This window comes from Calliphora vicina, chromosome 1, assembly GCF_958450345.1.
Source record: "Calliphora vicina chromosome 1, idCalVici1.1, whole genome shotgun sequence".
Lineage (NCBI taxonomy): Eukaryota > Metazoa > Arthropoda > Insecta > Diptera > Calliphoridae > Calliphora > Calliphora vicina.
The window spans coordinates 103,371,932-103,389,790 of NC_088780.1; the positions used below are offsets into that span (position 1 = coordinate 103,371,932).

The 17,859-nt window shown below is 29.6% G+C and overlaps 2 protein-coding genes across 3 annotated transcripts; one reads left to right on the forward strand and one right to left on the reverse strand.

Annotated features, from left to right (window-relative positions):
- Positions 1–899: 899 nt before the first annotated feature.
- On the reverse strand, positions 900–2,472 carry LOC135963471 (alpha-2-macroglobulin receptor-associated protein). Its single transcript, XM_065515326.1, has 3 exons — positions 2,143–2,472; positions 1,649–2,078; positions 900–1,586 (listed from the first exon to the last, which is right to left on the reverse strand). The coding sequence occupies exons 1-3, from the start codon at positions 2,347–2,349 to the stop codon at positions 1,096–1,098; spliced, it is 1,128 nt and encodes a 375-aa protein (XP_065371398.1). The 5' UTR covers positions 2,350–2,472; the 3' UTR covers positions 900–1,095.
- Positions 2,473–3,406: 934 nt separating this feature from the next.
- Epp (Ecdysteroid phosphate phosphatase) lies at positions 3,407–16,982 on the forward strand. 2 transcript variants are annotated; one of them, XM_065515327.1, is made up of 10 exons: positions 3,407–3,549; positions 4,065–4,305; positions 4,372–4,567; positions 4,786–4,887; positions 8,414–8,583; positions 8,835–9,177; positions 9,242–9,671; positions 11,463–11,629; positions 12,017–12,262; positions 12,334–16,982. In XM_065515327.1, the coding sequence occupies exons 1-10, from the start codon at positions 3,443–3,445 to the stop codon at positions 12,570–12,572; spliced, it is 2,241 nt and encodes a 746-aa protein (XP_065371399.1). In that variant the 5' UTR covers positions 3,407–3,442; the 3' UTR covers positions 12,573–16,982. The 2 variants fall into 2 exon arrangements, with proteins under 2 accessions (XP_065371399.1, XP_065371400.1); XM_065515328.1 differs by lacking the exon at positions 4,786–4,887.
- The last annotated feature ends 877 nt before the right edge of the window (positions 16,983–17,859 follow it).

Sequence of the window (17,859 nt, forward strand, 5' to 3'; positions counted from 1 at the left end):
TCTGTCAATATCATAATAATACAAATAATTTAGTTTGTTTTCCATTATGTTCTTAGTATACCCTTCACTTTGTGTGACAATGGTTTATATAAGTTTGTCATTCCGTTTGTAATTTCTACATTTTTCATTTGCGACCCTATAAAATACATATCACAGATTATTACAGATATGAAACAAATGACAGTTGTCAAAAAAGTAATATTTAACTGTTTGGTTATAATTTATATACTTAATGTTGTTTAAAGGTTTGAGCTGTCAAATTATCTTGTGTTTGTTGCGGCGAATGCTACAACAAACGTAAAAGTAACAAAAACAACAGGCAAACTTTGACAGCTGAAACCACATAAACAAAAACAAATTGCATGTGGTTTTTGTAAATGTTGTACTTGTTGTAGAATCAACACCACCTGGTATATAAATTCGCCTTGGCTATAGCCATGTCCGTCTGTCTTTCATACATGATCGATACATCAATATATCCGCTATAGTCCAACATAGGTTGATATTTAAAATCGACCCATAAATGACACCAACATTTATTTTATCAACATTTGTTCCCGGAAAAATTTTAACGACCTATTTTTTTCACCATAAAAATGTTTTCTCTGTATATGGCGAAAATCGAATATGCTTAATATACAAATATTTTTTTTACTTGATTTTTTAAGCCTGACTAAAAACTTTTTCAACCCAATTATGAATAAAAATTTCCCGGGAGTTTTTCCCCTTTTCTCATTTTTCCATTCAAATTCAATGGGAAAAAACTCCCGGGGGACAAACTCTCGCGGAATTTTTTATTCATAATTGGGTTGATAAAGTTTTTAGTCAGGCTTAAAAAAACAAGTAAAAAAATATTTGTGTATGGGAAAAGAACTTGCGATCAAGAACAAAAAATAGAATTTCATTTAACAAAAAACGATAAATATGTATTTGTTTTTATACGTTTTTAAAAAAATATTGCTTACAAATGCTTTAATTTCACACATAACTTAAAACTATAGTATAATTTTATTCGAATTTGGCTTCTTACAAACTGTTGAGCTCAGCTAGCTGCACGCTTATCAATACCAAACAAAATCTAACACAATCAAGAGTTCAGAGTTCAGTATGTTTAAATATAGTCTTCTCTATGTTTTCTTGTATTTTTTCAACTTTACGCGATTGTTTTTTAATAGTGTCTTCCATATCTTCAAAACGATTTGATTTGTCTTTGTGTTTTTCGTTTTTATATTTTTCCTTTTGTAAAGCATGCTCAGCATGCAAGTGACGCAACTTAAGAAGACGCGACTCAAAGTGATGTAGCTCACTTTTAATGGATGACAATTCGTTATCAGTAAAATTACTGGCCTGAGCCACACGCCATAAGCCTTGTACTTTAGGTTCTATGAAATCTTGACTATGCGGGCCGGCAGAGACTAAGCGCTCCAAACGATCGTAGTGATCTTTAAGACCGCGATGGTGATCACGCACTTCATTTATGTGATTTTCATATTTCTTAGCTGTGGTTGTTGGAGTTTCAATTTCATTGTCGTTGGGATCACTTGGAATCATATTAAAATTTTCCAATTCGTCTTCATTAATGGCATCTATTTGGGAATGATGGTCAGTAATTTATTAATCAGTTAAAATAGTTAGTTGCTAAACTTACTTTCATGCTTATTAACATCCACTTGTGATCCTATGTTTTCCAACAAACTGTAATAAACATCAACCTTATCTTGATGATGTTCAAATTCCTGTTTTAATGAGTTTAACTCCTCTGCAGTGAAGCCTGAAACTTCAGCTTTTTCCCATAACTTGTTTAATTTCTTATCTTTGAAAAGACTCTTATTGATATGACGTTCTTCGGGATCGTGGAATTTTTTATAGGGCTTTACCTTATCCTTATCTTCAGTCTCCTCAAAATGTTCCAATAAATCGTAGGAGCTCATTATACCAATCAATTTACGTCTTAGTTCATTTTCCTTAAGACCATCTTTGTCTTTATGCTGAGAATTCAATTGTTTCCAGGTAATTTCTTCTTTATCATGTATTTTCAGTTCCATATACAAGGATTTCAATTTAGGTTCTGTCAACCTCTGCAAATAGTTTTCTTTTTTTATTCAAGTAATTTATGAATTCCATTTATTAATATTAACTTACATTTTGTGCCTTAGCCCATACTAAGTTCAATTTAGCCATACGAAATGGTCTTTGCAGAGTCCGGAAATCGGGATCATAGGTTTCAGATTTCACTTGTTCGAAATGCGGGTCATTTGCTTCTTTGGAATATTTTTTTGCTTTTTTATCGGCAAATGTGCACGAACACAGCAACAAAACAGCGATTATACACAAGTTTAGTTTAAACATTTTTACTAAATGAAAATTTGTGTGTATAATAAATACATTAACTTTTTATTAATTCTAATGGAATCCGGCGATTGTAGACAATAAAAAAAAATCTAATAATACCGCTGACATGTAAATTACACGTATTGGCGGTGTTCATTAATAGTGTTGCCAGAAAGTAATAGAGTTCTCTTTTTTTCCCGCATAATTAATTTCAAAACATCTAGATTATGGGAAAATCGCTCAATTGTCATGACTGTAAGTTTGAAAGAGAACAGTATTGCCAATAAAATACATTTTATTCCAACAAATGTATTTCAAAGATCGCTTTGAAAAGTATACATTTTCTTTAGCGCCTAAAACAATTGACTCGCATGGACTACCGATGCGAATGTGATGTAGGTCACCTATGTATGTGCAAATTTGAATGAGCACCGAAAGCTACTGATACACCTGTGAAGGATTATAATTCTTTGCATAATTTTTATGATGTCGACAAATTTAGAGGGATTATGATTTTTACTGATGTGGAACTTTTTTTTGTCACTTAATACGTAAGACCGAATGTGAAGCTATAGATATTGTATCGAAAAGTCCGTTGAGTAGTTATGGCTTTATGGTAGGTATCTTCAGATGGCATATAAGAATCCTGGTAAGTTGGTAAATAACCAACTGAAAATTCTGTTTAGCTTTCTTGACTTTGACAAGGAATCTAGTGCCGGACTTAAGAAGACCTTGCAAAGGGGAACATTCCTTTCTATTTATGAAGTGTCTACAGATAATTGGAACCCAAAACCAATTTATCAGATATCTATACTTTTACCAACCAACCTAAATCGAGATATTTCTACCAATTGAAAAAATTACAACCATTTTTGCTAGAAAAAGCCGAAATGGCAACACTGAAGATGAAGTTTTTATCCAGCTTTTTCACACACAGTAAATAAAACAGTCGGTCGATTTTGTTGTGTACGGTGTGGTGTGGTTTATTTTTTACAATAATTCCTTAAAACATAAAAAAAATAAATAATATTAAAGTGTTTAGTGTTACATTCTAAAAGTTATTATAACTTTATTTATCCAACGGTTTTTTAATTGTTATTATAAGTGAAAAATGGCTACGTTACCGCCACGTAAAAATCCAACACCAACTCGTATATCTAAACAACATTTAACGCCTCTACAAACTTTACTTCAAATGGGCTTCCAAAAACACAGAGCGTAAGTTTGGTTTATTACGGAATTTAGTTAATTTCTTCAGTTGCTGTTAGTATTTTTAAAAAAATCTGTATGAAAAGTTAAATAAAATATCAAATTGGGTTGGTTTGTTATTGATTTTCTTCGGTGCATTGTTGAAGCTTCTTCATTGTAAGTGTCATTCACCTTTGATTGATAGCTGTTATTGGGGTAGGGAAGTATTGCCAAATAGTGAAGGTATTAAATTGCAAAAAATAGAATTGGACTTTTTTTAATAAAAATAATGAATTTGCTTTTATTTGAAGTGAATTAGTTATTTAATAAATAAAAAAATATATATTAGGAATGAAGTATTATAAACTAAATTGCTTTAATTTAAGATGTTATAAACCCGCATAACTTTAAATTGACCTTCTGGTAAAAATTTGGTATTGATTCACAGTGGCGCCCTTAAACTAGTTTTTAGCTCCAATTTTACTCAAATTTCTGAATTCTTTTAAAGACTACACGTTTAAAGTTTCCTTTTTTTAATATTTCAGAGAAAAAGCTTTAGCATCTACTGGTAATCGTGGAGTACAAATTGCCTCCGATTGGCTGCTGGCTCATGTTAACGATAATACTTTAGATGAGTGTACACCGCGTGAATATATATTATATGCCTGTCCAACAGGACCATTTCTACAACAACTTGAAGAATTTTGGTCAAAATCAAGACAAGTGTGCGGCTGGAATGGTGCACACAATTATGTGCCACATATTACTTTAGTATCATTTTTTAAGGTAAATTTTAATTTTCCCTCTCCAAAAAAAGACAATTTAATAATATGGCATTTATTTTTCAAACAGGCTCCAGACGAATGTTCGCTGCAACTTTCAAAGGCTTTAAAGCAAGTAGTTGATATGACTGGAGCACTGTTAGATCGTCCCATCAAACTAGAATTGTATATGAGTCAAAATTTTATGGGCTTCTTTGTGGCGGAAGATGATGCTAATTATTTGAAACGTTTGGCTTTGCAATACGTCAAGGAAGTGTCAAACTCAAGTATGTGTTCTTGATTGGTTCTACATATTAATATGTTAAACTCTGTGGAAAGGTTTTTAAGCGGGTGCGTTTTTAATGGTTTCTTCTTATTGTTCTTTCTTTTTTCATTTTATTCCTATTATATTGCTGATCAAATGGATGTGATTTTATTTGTGTTGTTTTTTTAACATTATTATACTAATTTTCTTTTAACATTGGCTTAACGTTTAATGACATAGTAATTAGTGATACTTATGAGCAACTTGATGCCATAGTGGCTTGTTTTCCTTGGTGTGGTGCTGTTTCATCGGGTAATCGTTGTATACCGCGTAGCAGTCGCTGTAAGCTAATTCTATTTGAGTTTTTTTTTTTTGTGTATAACTTTTCCTTAACACACGGTCATTATCAAAAGGCTTTTACTCAAATTTTATTTACTTTTATATACACATAGATTACATTTTTAATGGCTGTATAATTTATGTTTGTTTTAGAAGTATAGATTTTATTCATTTAGTTATATTGTTAATAACTATTGTAAATTCGATTGCAATATATGACTTGCAGTACAATACAGTTATCTTTTTCTTATCAGTTTAATTGTTATTATTTAGTCATTGTGCTCATATATCGCCTATCTTCAAAATATTTAGTGCAAATTATTTCAAAGAATATGGTTTTTAATAAGTTTGACATTGTGTTCATATATCTTCTTTCTATCAAAGTGTTTAGTACAAACAAAATAATTTAATCGCTTAATTTATTAATTAATTGAGAACGTTAACATATTGAAATTGTAAGTTATTTCCTAAAGGGATATCACTATATACTATATTTTTAAGTGTACTATCACTCTTTTTTAAAAATTAAAATTAAAAATCAAGTTTGTCGCTAAGAAATTTACAAAATTATTTTATTCAGGGAACAGGATGATAGTGACACGAAATTAAAAAATATATATTACGTGATTTAAAAAATGATCATTAGGCATGTTCTGAAAATCAAAAATGATGTGATTTTAAACCGTTTGCTAATTTTTGTAAATACTTGGTTGTGAACTTTGCAATAGTCTGATTAAATAAATTATTTGAAAATTATCTTATAAAGAAATCATAAAAGTTAAACATGTTTAAAGACCCCATTTTTGAATCAAATTTCTTATGAAAATATCCTTTACTGGCAAGATGTTCGTTTTTTAATTTCGGTTTCACATGTATAAGAAACTCACACATAGACGGTGCCCGCGGGCGTACTGCTGGAGACCAATGTTGTAAATGCATAAATGCCAACAAGTTTTTAAACAGTTTTTCTTTTTGTGACTTCGGATATAAAATCACACCAAAAAATACTAAAATGAGTGATTTACAGAACAGTCACAAATCATCCGTGTGATTTAAAAACGATTAGTGATTTGGAATAACGTGAATTTCAGATTATATTATTTTCTGACAAAAAAATATTAAAATGCTATCTATCTATGTGCAATTCTGCACAGTATTCTTCCCTAAAATAAGCATCAGATATATTTTGAGAAACATTTAATTTCCTGTTAAAGATTACGGGTTTTGCTGAAAAACTGTTGTGTGAAAAGGGCATTTTGTGTGTAAATAAATTTGTTTGTAAAAAGCGTTTTTATGGAAAACATGATAGGTGGCGGTTTTTTGGTCTAAATTTTTAGACAGATTTATCTTATTTTCAATTTTCATAATCTAGAGAAAATATCAGATAATTATATGAAGTTAAAATGCAGTTTTCTATTGTTTATACAAAGAGAAATAAATTAATTTATAAAAATTTACATTTCTTTTTAAATATGTCTCCCGGACTTTTTCCATACCTGGGAAATATTAAAAAAACATCTGTTCATTTCCGTGAATTTTTGAATACATACTAAATTAATCAACACAACCAGTAATATTTTTTAAATATTTTTAGCTAAACAAAATTTAAATTTTTTTTTATAAAAAAGTTTTTTAAATTTTTTTCTTTTCGAAATTGTTTTTTAATTTTTTAAAATTTTTTTTTGGAAAAATAATTTATGACAAAAAAAATTTTGATGAAAAAAAATTGGGGTTAAAAAATATTTTTCCCGATTTTAACCCATTTTATGTCCAACTTACTATAGCTTTATATACATCGTTGCAATGGACTTTAAAATATCTATCATTAGATATCCATATTGTCTATATTAATGACTTATTAATCCAGATATAGATCAAAAATAAGCCAAAAATCGAGGTTTTCCCGGTTTCATGTCCGTGTTCGTCAGTCCGTCTGTATGTTGAAATCAACTTTCCGTAGCCCCCAAATAACTGATTCATACATCAATATATCGGGAATTCTTCCGGCTCGGTTGCTATTTAAAATCGACAAAATCGGCTCACAAATGGCTGAGATATAAGGAAAAAACCGGGACAAACTCGATTTTTGGCCTACTTTTGATCTACATATATCTGGATTAGTATGTCATTAATATAGACAATATGGATTTCTAATGATAGATATTTCAAAGTCCAATGCAACGATGTATATTAGGCTATAGTAAGTTGGACCTACAATAGGTCAAAATCGGGAAAAATATTTTTTAACCCGAATTTTTTTTTCATCAAAAAATTTTTTTTCAAAAATTTATTTTTCAAAAAAAAAAAATTTTAAAAACTAATAAAAAAATTTAAAAAAAAATTTAAAAAAAAAATTTGGAAAAAACTTTTTAAAAAAATTAAAAAACAATTTGGAAAAAAAATTTTAATTTTGTTTAATTAAAAATATTTTTTTTTTAAATATTTTTAATTTTTAATATTTTTTTAAAAAATATTTTGAAGTATAATTTGGTGAAGGGTATATAAGATTCGGCACAGCCGAATATAGATCTCTTACTTGTTTTTATTTTAACTGTTTTAACTGTTAAGCGTTCAAAGCTATGTGGCTTGTTCACATAAATGCGAGACTCCAAATAAGCGTGAAGAAGTCAAATCAGGAAAAATGCCAAGTTTACCAAATTTTCGATTTTAATAAACTAATTAATTTAACTAAAATATTCAGAAATTTTTTACAGACCTTTTATAGATCTTTCCTATAAACTAATTTTTCATAAAAAGATGTCTCTCATTAATTAAATGCAAAAATTGGGTTTTGATAGAAAAATTATAGCTTATAAGTGGATTCCTCTTATTTTTACTAAAAATACTATTGCAAAAGCTGTTAAAAAGTATATTTTTTGTGATTTAACTAAAAAAGTTTTTTTTTTAAATAAATTTGTGTTTGTATAGCAATATAAGACAAATTCGGCTGTTAGTTGCATCAAATATTATTGAAAGAAATACAAATTCGGTATATAACTTTATTAGTAAGATGTGTTAGAATACTAAAGTTAAAAAATTAAAGTTCAAATTTGTTGAACAGTGTTATTAGCCTTATTTAACACACAACTCTTTATATTTTGTTGTTACTACATTCATACATAGCTACTCTACTATGCCATTCCATTCTACACTATACTATAGATTGTTGTATACTTCTTCATACTCTACAATTTGCTTATGATTTCCTAACATTGCATTTTTAGTTTTAGTAGCAATTATAATATTTAAAGAGCAAACACATCAATTGCTCTAACATTTCATATTTTTTTTTTATTATTATTATTAATATAGTGTAGTACTATATAGTATTTAAAAAGTATAATTGTGTATACATACATATCATGAATCTATTTTAAATAGTTTGACTAATATAATATACTATTTTTGTCACTATGTTTTCTTATTGTTTGTTCTTTTCTTTTCATATAAAAATAACTGAACATCAAAACATAATTAATCAATTAAAATAAAACGAATTGAATCAAAATCGAAAAATAACAATATATAGCGATTTCTTTGGAACCTCATGTGAAATCATTGCACCTGACTTTAGCGTATCAATTTCCGCAGAATCAATTTAATGCACTGAAAACATTAGTGGAATCACTAGATGCATCATGTGCCTCCAATTGGGAGCTACGTTTATATTCGCGTGATCCCAGATTGGCTACAAAACAAGTACATATTACTCTTTTTACCCCTATACATAGTTATAAATAGAAAATCCTTTCTTTTTTTGTTCCTAAATTTGTTATTGTTTCCAAACAATGACATTTGGCCAATTTAACCTTAACCCAGTAAAGTTTTCTCATTTTTTTTATTTGTTGTATTTCTGTTTAAATTGTTTTTGTACAAGTACTAAATGTGTGTGTACTCTAATTTGTTTCCTTTTTATTCTCTTTTTGCGTACGTCTGTGTTTATGTGGCAGGTGCAAAAAGTTGTTTATCCACATAGTCCACATGAAATTGATGAGTTGGAACTACGCATTGGAGATTACATCTATTTGAATAGTGACGCCGTTGATAATTCATCAGACGGCTGGGCTGAAGGTATATCTTGGTTGACCGGTGCCCATGGTCATTTACCCGTTAACTATACCGAACGTACAGCTGAATCAGATGCTTGGACATTACATCGTGTTGTGCAATTGTCAAAATCAATAACACCTTCATTAACATCAGCCGAAGAGTGTGATATGGTCGATGGTCGTAGCATTTCAACAGAAACAGAAGAACACCAACAATCACGCCATCATCGCGATTTGCCACACAGTAAGTTTTATTTTGGCTAATAAAAGACAAGGGAAACTAACTCAACTATTCGTACTTTCCTTAGTTGGTTTACATTCAGCAGACTTAATTGAGGGCTCCTCCTTTAATGAGGACTCTGAGCAAAGTGTTGAAAAATATTTACGCAAAACCTTGAAACCCTGTCTGGATTTACATTCCCTCAACAATCACCATCATCTCAATCAACAACAGTCGACACCACTTATTGAAATTACACCGAATAGCATGTCGACTCCGAATGCTAGTGACATTAAAGTGGAGCCCATACAATCGGCTGCTCCCAAGGCCGATGATACTCTGAGTCAACACTCAGCGGAAAATTCTGTATCATTATCGGCGAAAAATCGTCGTGTCTATATTATGCGTCATGGCGAAAGGGTCGATTTTACATTTGGCACTTGGATACCATATTGTTTTGATGAGTTTAACAACTATATGAGAAAGGATTTAAATATGCCAAAAGCACTGCCAAAAAGGTAAGAGAAGTTTAAAATTTTTTGTTAAAAGTGAATATTTCTGGTTGAAATTAATATAAAATCTTGTTTGGTTTTTTGATGAAAGCTCCTATTTTAAACAGTTTTTATTTTTTGATAAAAATTCGGTTTTTAGGATACAATAAGAAATGTTTTCAATTTAAATATGCTAAAATTCAGCGTTATTAAACATTAAAATTCAATAAAAATACATTTATAGAATGTGGAAAGAAGACTAAAACAATATGTGAGAAAATTATGTAAAAAGCATCATGCGTTTTTTAAATAGTAAAAATTTATAGAGTCAAGATCAGCGATAAATTAAAAAACTAGCTGTGATTAATATACAATCAGCAGTTTCAAAGTTTCAGAAAGTATAAAGAAATTTCGTGAGACTGACATAAACTCAAAAGGCCTCGTAAAACTATTCCAAAATAAGATAATTTAATAGCAAAAGAGTTTAAGAATATCACAAAATTTAATCCCCAGAGGTTTTCAATAATCTAAAATTGGAGGGGGCAAATGAGTCCAGGTCATGGTATGGGTCCAATTTATATCACAAATAAAGCTATAAGCTTGTTTCCCAAAATCGATTATCATTTTGGTTGCAATAACTTCATATTTACATATGTTAACGAATCAGTTTTCTTTCTCTTAGAATGCGAACGAAATCTTTCATTGAACAGGATATATGACTGGAATCGGATACAGAACAATTTTAAACGTTTAGCTGAGGAAAATATGCCCCTAGTATGGAGATCCCAGCCTGACAATGACCCCAAATACACTTCTAGAATTGTTTGAAGTGGCCGGATCTCAGTTCCATAGAAAACCTTTGAGAAATTGCAGATTTGCAAAATACGAACTCAAAATTATAACACGAAGGTACATATTATTTCGCCGCTGTGAAGCAATAAAAAGAAACGAGGTTTCTCATTTGTTAGCTTTTATTTTGAAACATTTGTACTTCCCAACCACTTCTTTATAAATTGTTTTTAACAGGCCTAGCGGTGTGATTTCGGCCAATGCTCGCTTCAAACGAATAAGTTGCGTTCGGTACAGGTTCCCTGTTATGGTCTGGCCAGATTTCATAAGCTCGGACAATTTTGATCCCACCAACTACAGAGCATTACCTTAGCGCCATGGATGTTTGGCTTTGGTGTCGATTAGGCTGGTTTCATATACGATCTCTTATGCTTTGGGTTACCGTAATGCATACATTTTTCATAGCGTTCAAACATCATTTAGGACATGCCAAATCTTCTTTAAAGATCTCTCGCCTTCAACTCGTATGGTACCCAATTTCCCTGCTTTTGGATGAATCCTGCTACTCGCAAACGTTTTGAAATTTAAAACAATCTTCATGTAGTAAATCTTCCAATTCTTGGTCTTTAAAACCATTTCCAGCACGTTGAAACCGATGGCACACATTCACCATAAGCTTTGGTGAGCAATCGGTGTTCTTCAGAATAATAAATACTATCGTGATGAAATTGGACTAAAACAAGTTTTATATGCTCGGTCCATAATTGGCCCTACCCCCCATATAACCCATATGTATATCAGAAAAATATAATATAACCGAATTAGCTGATATTTTTGAGACAAAATCTAAATAATATATCCAACGATTCTCTGCCATATATAAAATGATTTCAACTTATAATAATTCTATGTTCCCGGAAATAACTTATAAAATTTCTAAATATTTTTTATCTAATAAAGCTTTTAAACAATAAACATTAACTACTCTTTTAAATATTTCCTCTGTATAAAAAATCTTTCTACTTACAGGAACAATTGTCCCGATGGTTGGCAAAATGATTCGCCATTAACAAATATTGGTTTGTATCAAGCCAGTTTAATTGGTGAAGCTTTATATGATGCTCGCGTAAAGATCGATAATGTTTATTGTTCACCAGCATATCGTTGTATACAAACTTGTACAAGTGCTTTGGAAGGTATGTACAAACATAAATATCTATGATAGCATGTAAAAACAGTCCAAAAACATTAATTTGAGATATTCATGATTTAAAATTAAGTAAAATTTTTAATAATTTGAAAGTAAATGTTTTAATTTGGCTAAAGTTCATTTATTCTAATTTAAGTTATTTACCCTCAGTAACACGAAGTCTGGTTATGTGTTAACTAACAGTTATACTGACAGTTTTCATACAAAAATAGTATTAAACGACTGTATAACTATTAGTTAGCACCTAACCAGACATCGTGTTAATAGGGGTTAGAGTAATTTATATTTTCCAAGTGAACTAAAATCTCGGATTTGCGGACGAATCATTTTCGGTATCTGCTTTTATTTATTTACTTATAAATTTTCGTTTAAGGTCTTAAACTAACGGGAAAACATAGAATAAAACTAGAACCTGGTTTATTCGAATGGATGGCTTGGTATCCTGAAGGTGTACCCGATTGGCTAAATAAAGAGGAATTGAGAGAAGCTAATTATATAATAGATAATGAATATCAACCCTTTGTAACTGTTAATAATCTAAATGAGGGAATAAAAGAGACCACAGAAGATTTTTATACACGTAACTATGAAGTTTTAAAGAAAATTATTGAAACAACAAGTAAGTTTTTTCCTCTTTAAAACCGTTATTAAACAGCAAATCATTAATATTATGTTTCTCATAATCTCTAGCTGGCAATATCTTAATTGTAGCCCATGCCACCACCCTTGACACCTGCACACGCCAACTGATTGGCGAGGCACCACGCAACACCAACGAATTGCGCCAGGTTATACACAAGATACCCTATTGTAGTTTGGCCAATGTTGAGGAAATCGATGGCCAATGGAAACTTGTGGAACCGGAATGTTTACCCGTAACACATTCTAAAAACCCACGCTTCGAATGGAACGCATTGACTGCCACATAGTGCAAGTGCTTCGAAGAGTTTATCAATAAACTTTCTTCTTAAGTAAATAAATCAATCTATACCTAAATACTACCTACCTAAATACTTTAATCTAATAATATTGCTTCTTAAATACTTAATTGTTATTAACTCTAACTTGTGTTGCTTTTTTGTTTAACATTATTGCCCGCGGTTTTGTTTAGATTTTAAGTACAACTACAGAAATATAAAATTATGTTGCCTGTTCAAATAAAGTAAAGTGGTGGGTGTATAAATGTAAAATCGAGTTTGGAGTAAATATCTATACAAAAAAAGAAATATAAGAATACGTAAATATTTAAATTTAACAGCTAATTTGAACATATCACCCTCGGATTTAGTTCTATAGAAGCTTTGATTTCTTTTGAAATTGTCAGACTTGGAAATAGTTTCTGAGGAATTTTTAAAATTATTTTTTATTTTTTGGTTCAATTTAAGAACCCAAAGAAAAATACATGACAAAGAAGTAGTTCATTCTGGGGATCAACTGATTAAGAGTTAGTTTCTTACTTGCAAGTTAAATGTAGCTTAACACGCTGTTATATTAAATCTGAAACAAATTTAACAAGGAATTGATTAAATCCTTTATTATGATCCTCACTAATGGAATTTTGTTAGCATTGCCCTATTTAGGATTTAGGTGAAACGGGCATGATTTTTACATTAGGAGATCATGTGTTTATTCGAGTATTTAAATATATGACTCTTCATTTAAATAATTGCCTAGAATCAGACAGATTTTCGAAATAAAATCAAATGCACAATAAATTTTAATAACAAAATTAAATAAAGTTTTATTTAATTTCATATAATCTAACATCACTTTTATTTTTTGCAATTTTAAATTGAAGTGAAATATTTAAATTCCCTGATCATATTTAAAAACCAGCCCAATTATGAATAAAAAATGTCGCGGGAGTTTGTTACCAGGGAGTTTTTTCCCAATGAATTTGAATAGGAAAAATGAGAAAAGGGAAAAACTCCCGGGGAATTTTTATTCATAATTTGGCTGACTGTTTTGGATGATATGTTTAAGTACTTTGTTATTGACAAATTTATAATGAATTGTAAAAAAATATCGATGTTGGCATTCATTCAGCTGTAATTCTAGACAAAAAAATATCACTCAAAAGCTGAGAGGTGTGCGAAATTTCGAAATCTTGGTTCTCCTTGCAGCCAAATTCGTCTTGGTATGGACCTCATATATACAGGCCTGTCACACATTTTGTTCGGATTGGTTTTAATTCCGTAGTTTTTATTCCGATCGATTTCGTTTTAGGTTCTTCAGATTCCGTAAAATTTTTTTGGTATTTCTGATTTTAGAAAAACAAATAATTTCAATGAAATATCAATTCCACTTTGAAAACTGTAGGTGCTTTCATTCCAAAAGAAATTTTCGTTTTACTTTTTCTGAAAAAGCGAAATTCGGAATTAATTCCACTTTCGATCGAAATGGAATTCTGTGACAGGCCTGATAGATTACACAAATATTGACTTCTACGAATTACATTTGATAATGGAACATTATTTCTCTAAGTTTATTAAATCAGCGCAATGAACTAGATTATTTTAAGACAAATTCGATGCCATTTTTGTCTATACCAAAGTCAAGGTAGCAATTGGCTGAATTTGTTCTAATAACAACGGTGTCGATTAAGACGAGTGTGATAGTATTTTAGGAGATTTATTCTTTTAAAGATTAGAAATTATTTCTACTTTTAATTTTTAATGCAAACTGAAGTTGATTACAGCTGACAGACGGACGGACTGATGGAAATCATGATATCGAATTACACTTGTAAAAATTCTAAATACATTCAATACAGAATCGTGTATACATCTTATGAACACTAGAATAAATTTATACATATTCTAGGGAGACTAATATTTAACTAAGATTTAGAAAAATAAAAGGCTCGAAAGAATTAATTCTTAATTCAACTTTCAAAACCACTTATATTTTATCTCTTAAAAAATCCATTAGAGCATTCATTACGAATTAATTCACAGACATTTCCCCTTATCGAGGTTGGCGTAAACGTCATACGACTACGACAGTTTCGTACTAGATTAAAGAAACAGTTTGCATTTTATCTTTAATCTTGTACGAAACAGTCGTAGGCGTATGACGTTTACGCCAACCACGATAAGGGTGATTATTTCCTAGTACTTCAAACGTATTGAATTGAGGAATTCATTCTTTAAAGAATTAATTCCTTATTAAATCATTAAATTGTTCATTCATTCAAATACTTTACAAATAAATTGAAAAAACTTTATTTCTCCTTAAAAAATTAGTTTATTGGGAATGGTTTTATGGAATGAATAGTTGACATTTTTAATTCTGTGAATTTAATGAATTGAGCACAAATTAAACAACAATTCAAAGTTCTAAGGAATAACTATATTAAATTCCAATGATTTAACTTTAATCGCAATAAACATTTTACATTTTCCCCCATCACTTTACTTTAGTTTGAACAACTCTTAAGGTTGTTTTATGAAATACATACTATTTTTAAGCAATTTTATGTACTATATATAAGTTGTTCTTGGAAAACAAAACAAAATGAAACAAACAATCTTTATAACTGCCATTATATTTGAAATTATTTAAAACGAAGAAAACCAAACAAAATTTATACACACACACCTAACTATACGAGTTTAAAATGCAAATGCTGATTGAGTAAAGACCGAAAATGTAGTCAATATTCACGACTTAAATTAAAGTTATAATTTTCTTAGAAATCAATGTTCGTAGTATATTTGCAAGGGTAGCAAATATGCTGGAATATGTAGCTACAATGAGTCTTGTATTTTCGAAAGACAGAAAATGATTATTAAACTTGCAAATTTGTTGCAAGTGTTGTAAATCACCAGCGGAAATCACTCTTCATTGCAAACTACCCCTGCAAACCTTGCATATGTTGCAAATCTATGATAAATGCTGTATTTTGCAATACAAAATATAATCCAATCATTGTCGGAATCGGTTTTGAAAACGACAAAAATATACTTTTGACGTTTGAAATCCAATGTAATTTTTTATTTCATCGATAAAGAATTTAATTCTAGATCCAATATAAATCCGATAACTTTCGATTTCATGAGACCAATGTACTTTTTCTGTCGTTTTCAAAACCGATTCCTACAAAGATTGGATTCTATGACAACCCCGAATATGAAATTTTGGTATTAGCTCTTTTCATATATAGTGTGTAGAATAACATTAAATACATTTCTGTTCAAGGCGAAACCTACCAAATTCTGGCATGGTCTTTTAAGCATCACATATAAAAGAAACACTTAACAGAAAACTGAAATGTAAAATTTTCTATTCTTATTAGAATATTATTCTATGGAGTTGTCTCAATCAACATTGTATTTAACACTCAATATATAAACATAAAAACTGAACAGAAAGGTTTCTATTCAAACCAAATTATTCGATTTTTTTACACACAAAAATTCCTTAAAAAAATTCCTAAAATATTTAGTAATCGAAATTATAATCTATCTTTAGTACACATTTTACTACTACTCAATTAATTTCAACAAAATATATATAATATATCAATAAAATATACACAACAATCACAAAATTTATCTATGATCCTGTACTAGTCATTAATAAAGGTTTTCTAAAACCTATAAGTTAGATTGGTTAGTACAGAATAACATAGCAACTTCTCTTTTTTATAATTTAAATTCTTAATTTAGCTTTTATAAGATTAGCTTATAACAATATGGATTATTATATGCATTAAAAATTATAATTATTATTATTAAATTCTTATTAGCGAAGTTCTAAACTTCTTGTTAGCAACTGAAAACAAATGAAATATTTAGTAGTATACATTTAACAACAACTACATACATATACACTAGGTTGGGTCAATTATATTGGTCAACAGGCATAAACGTACTCTACGAAAAAATTCTAAGAAAATTTCCCCAAGAAACTATGAGTCTAAAATCAAAACCTAGCTCCAGCTGAGAGACTTCATAATACACAGTTAAGAAATTTTTAAAAACAAATCTTAAATCTTTATGTCTCTCGACGGGTGCTAGGTAATTTTGGTAATTTTCTTAAAATTTTGTGTAGATTTCGATTTTACAAATTGACCCACCCTAATATACACAGATATAATAATATACAAATACACAAATAATTTATTTGTTTTATAATATTTAATCTACTTTCATATACATATACAAGAAATGATCGATCGATACTATATCCATTTTATACTCGTAAAAGAAGGAAAACAAAAAAAACGAACGAAAGAATAAAAATCAATAAATTTGAAGCTCAAAATGGTGAAACACTTTCTATAATAATAAAACAGAGACATATAAAAATAATAAAGTTAACAATCTTAAAAAAAAGTGATAATATATGTGTTTGATTTTAATTTTTATTTCAGCAGAACACGTTTTTATACCGTTCACCTTCGAGACATGGGTGTATATAAGTTTGTCATTTCGTTTGTAATTTCTACATTTTTCATTCCCGACCCTATAAAGTATATATATTCTGGATCCTTATAGATTGCAGAGTCGATTAAGCCATGTCCATCTGTCTGTTGAAATCAATTTTCTGAAGACCCCAGATATCTTCGTAAACCAAATCTTCAATAATCTGTCAGACATGCTTTCGAGAAGTTTGCTGAGATATGAGGAAAAAACCAGGACAACCTCGATCGTTGACCTATTTTTGACCTATATCTGGATTACTAAGTCATCAATATAGCAAAATGGATATCTAATGATAGATATTTCAAAGACCTTTGCAATGACGTATATAAAACCACAATTGGTCAAAATCGGAAAAATATATTTCAACCCAATTTTGTTGTTTTCGTTAATTATTAAAAAAAAAATTTTAAAATTTTTAAAAAAAAATTAAAAAATTTAAAAAAACAATTCGAAAATGTTTTTCTCTCTCGGCGCAGCCGAATATAGCTCTCTTACTTGTTTTATTATTATTTTATTTTCTTAATTTTAGTGCACCTTGACATATTTCGAATTTAAATTCAAATTGTCGAACATATCATAAATAACTTATATTCCAAAGGCCGTATTCATAAACGAATTTTAAATTTAAACAACGTTTTAACCCTTTCGCTACATTGTATCCATATGGATACATTTTAGATTTTTGCACATAACTTCGACAATTATGAATATTTTTAAAAAATAGTCTTTGAGTCTATTTTTGGAATATATTTAAAGATGTTTACAATTTATTTTATTGAATTATCGC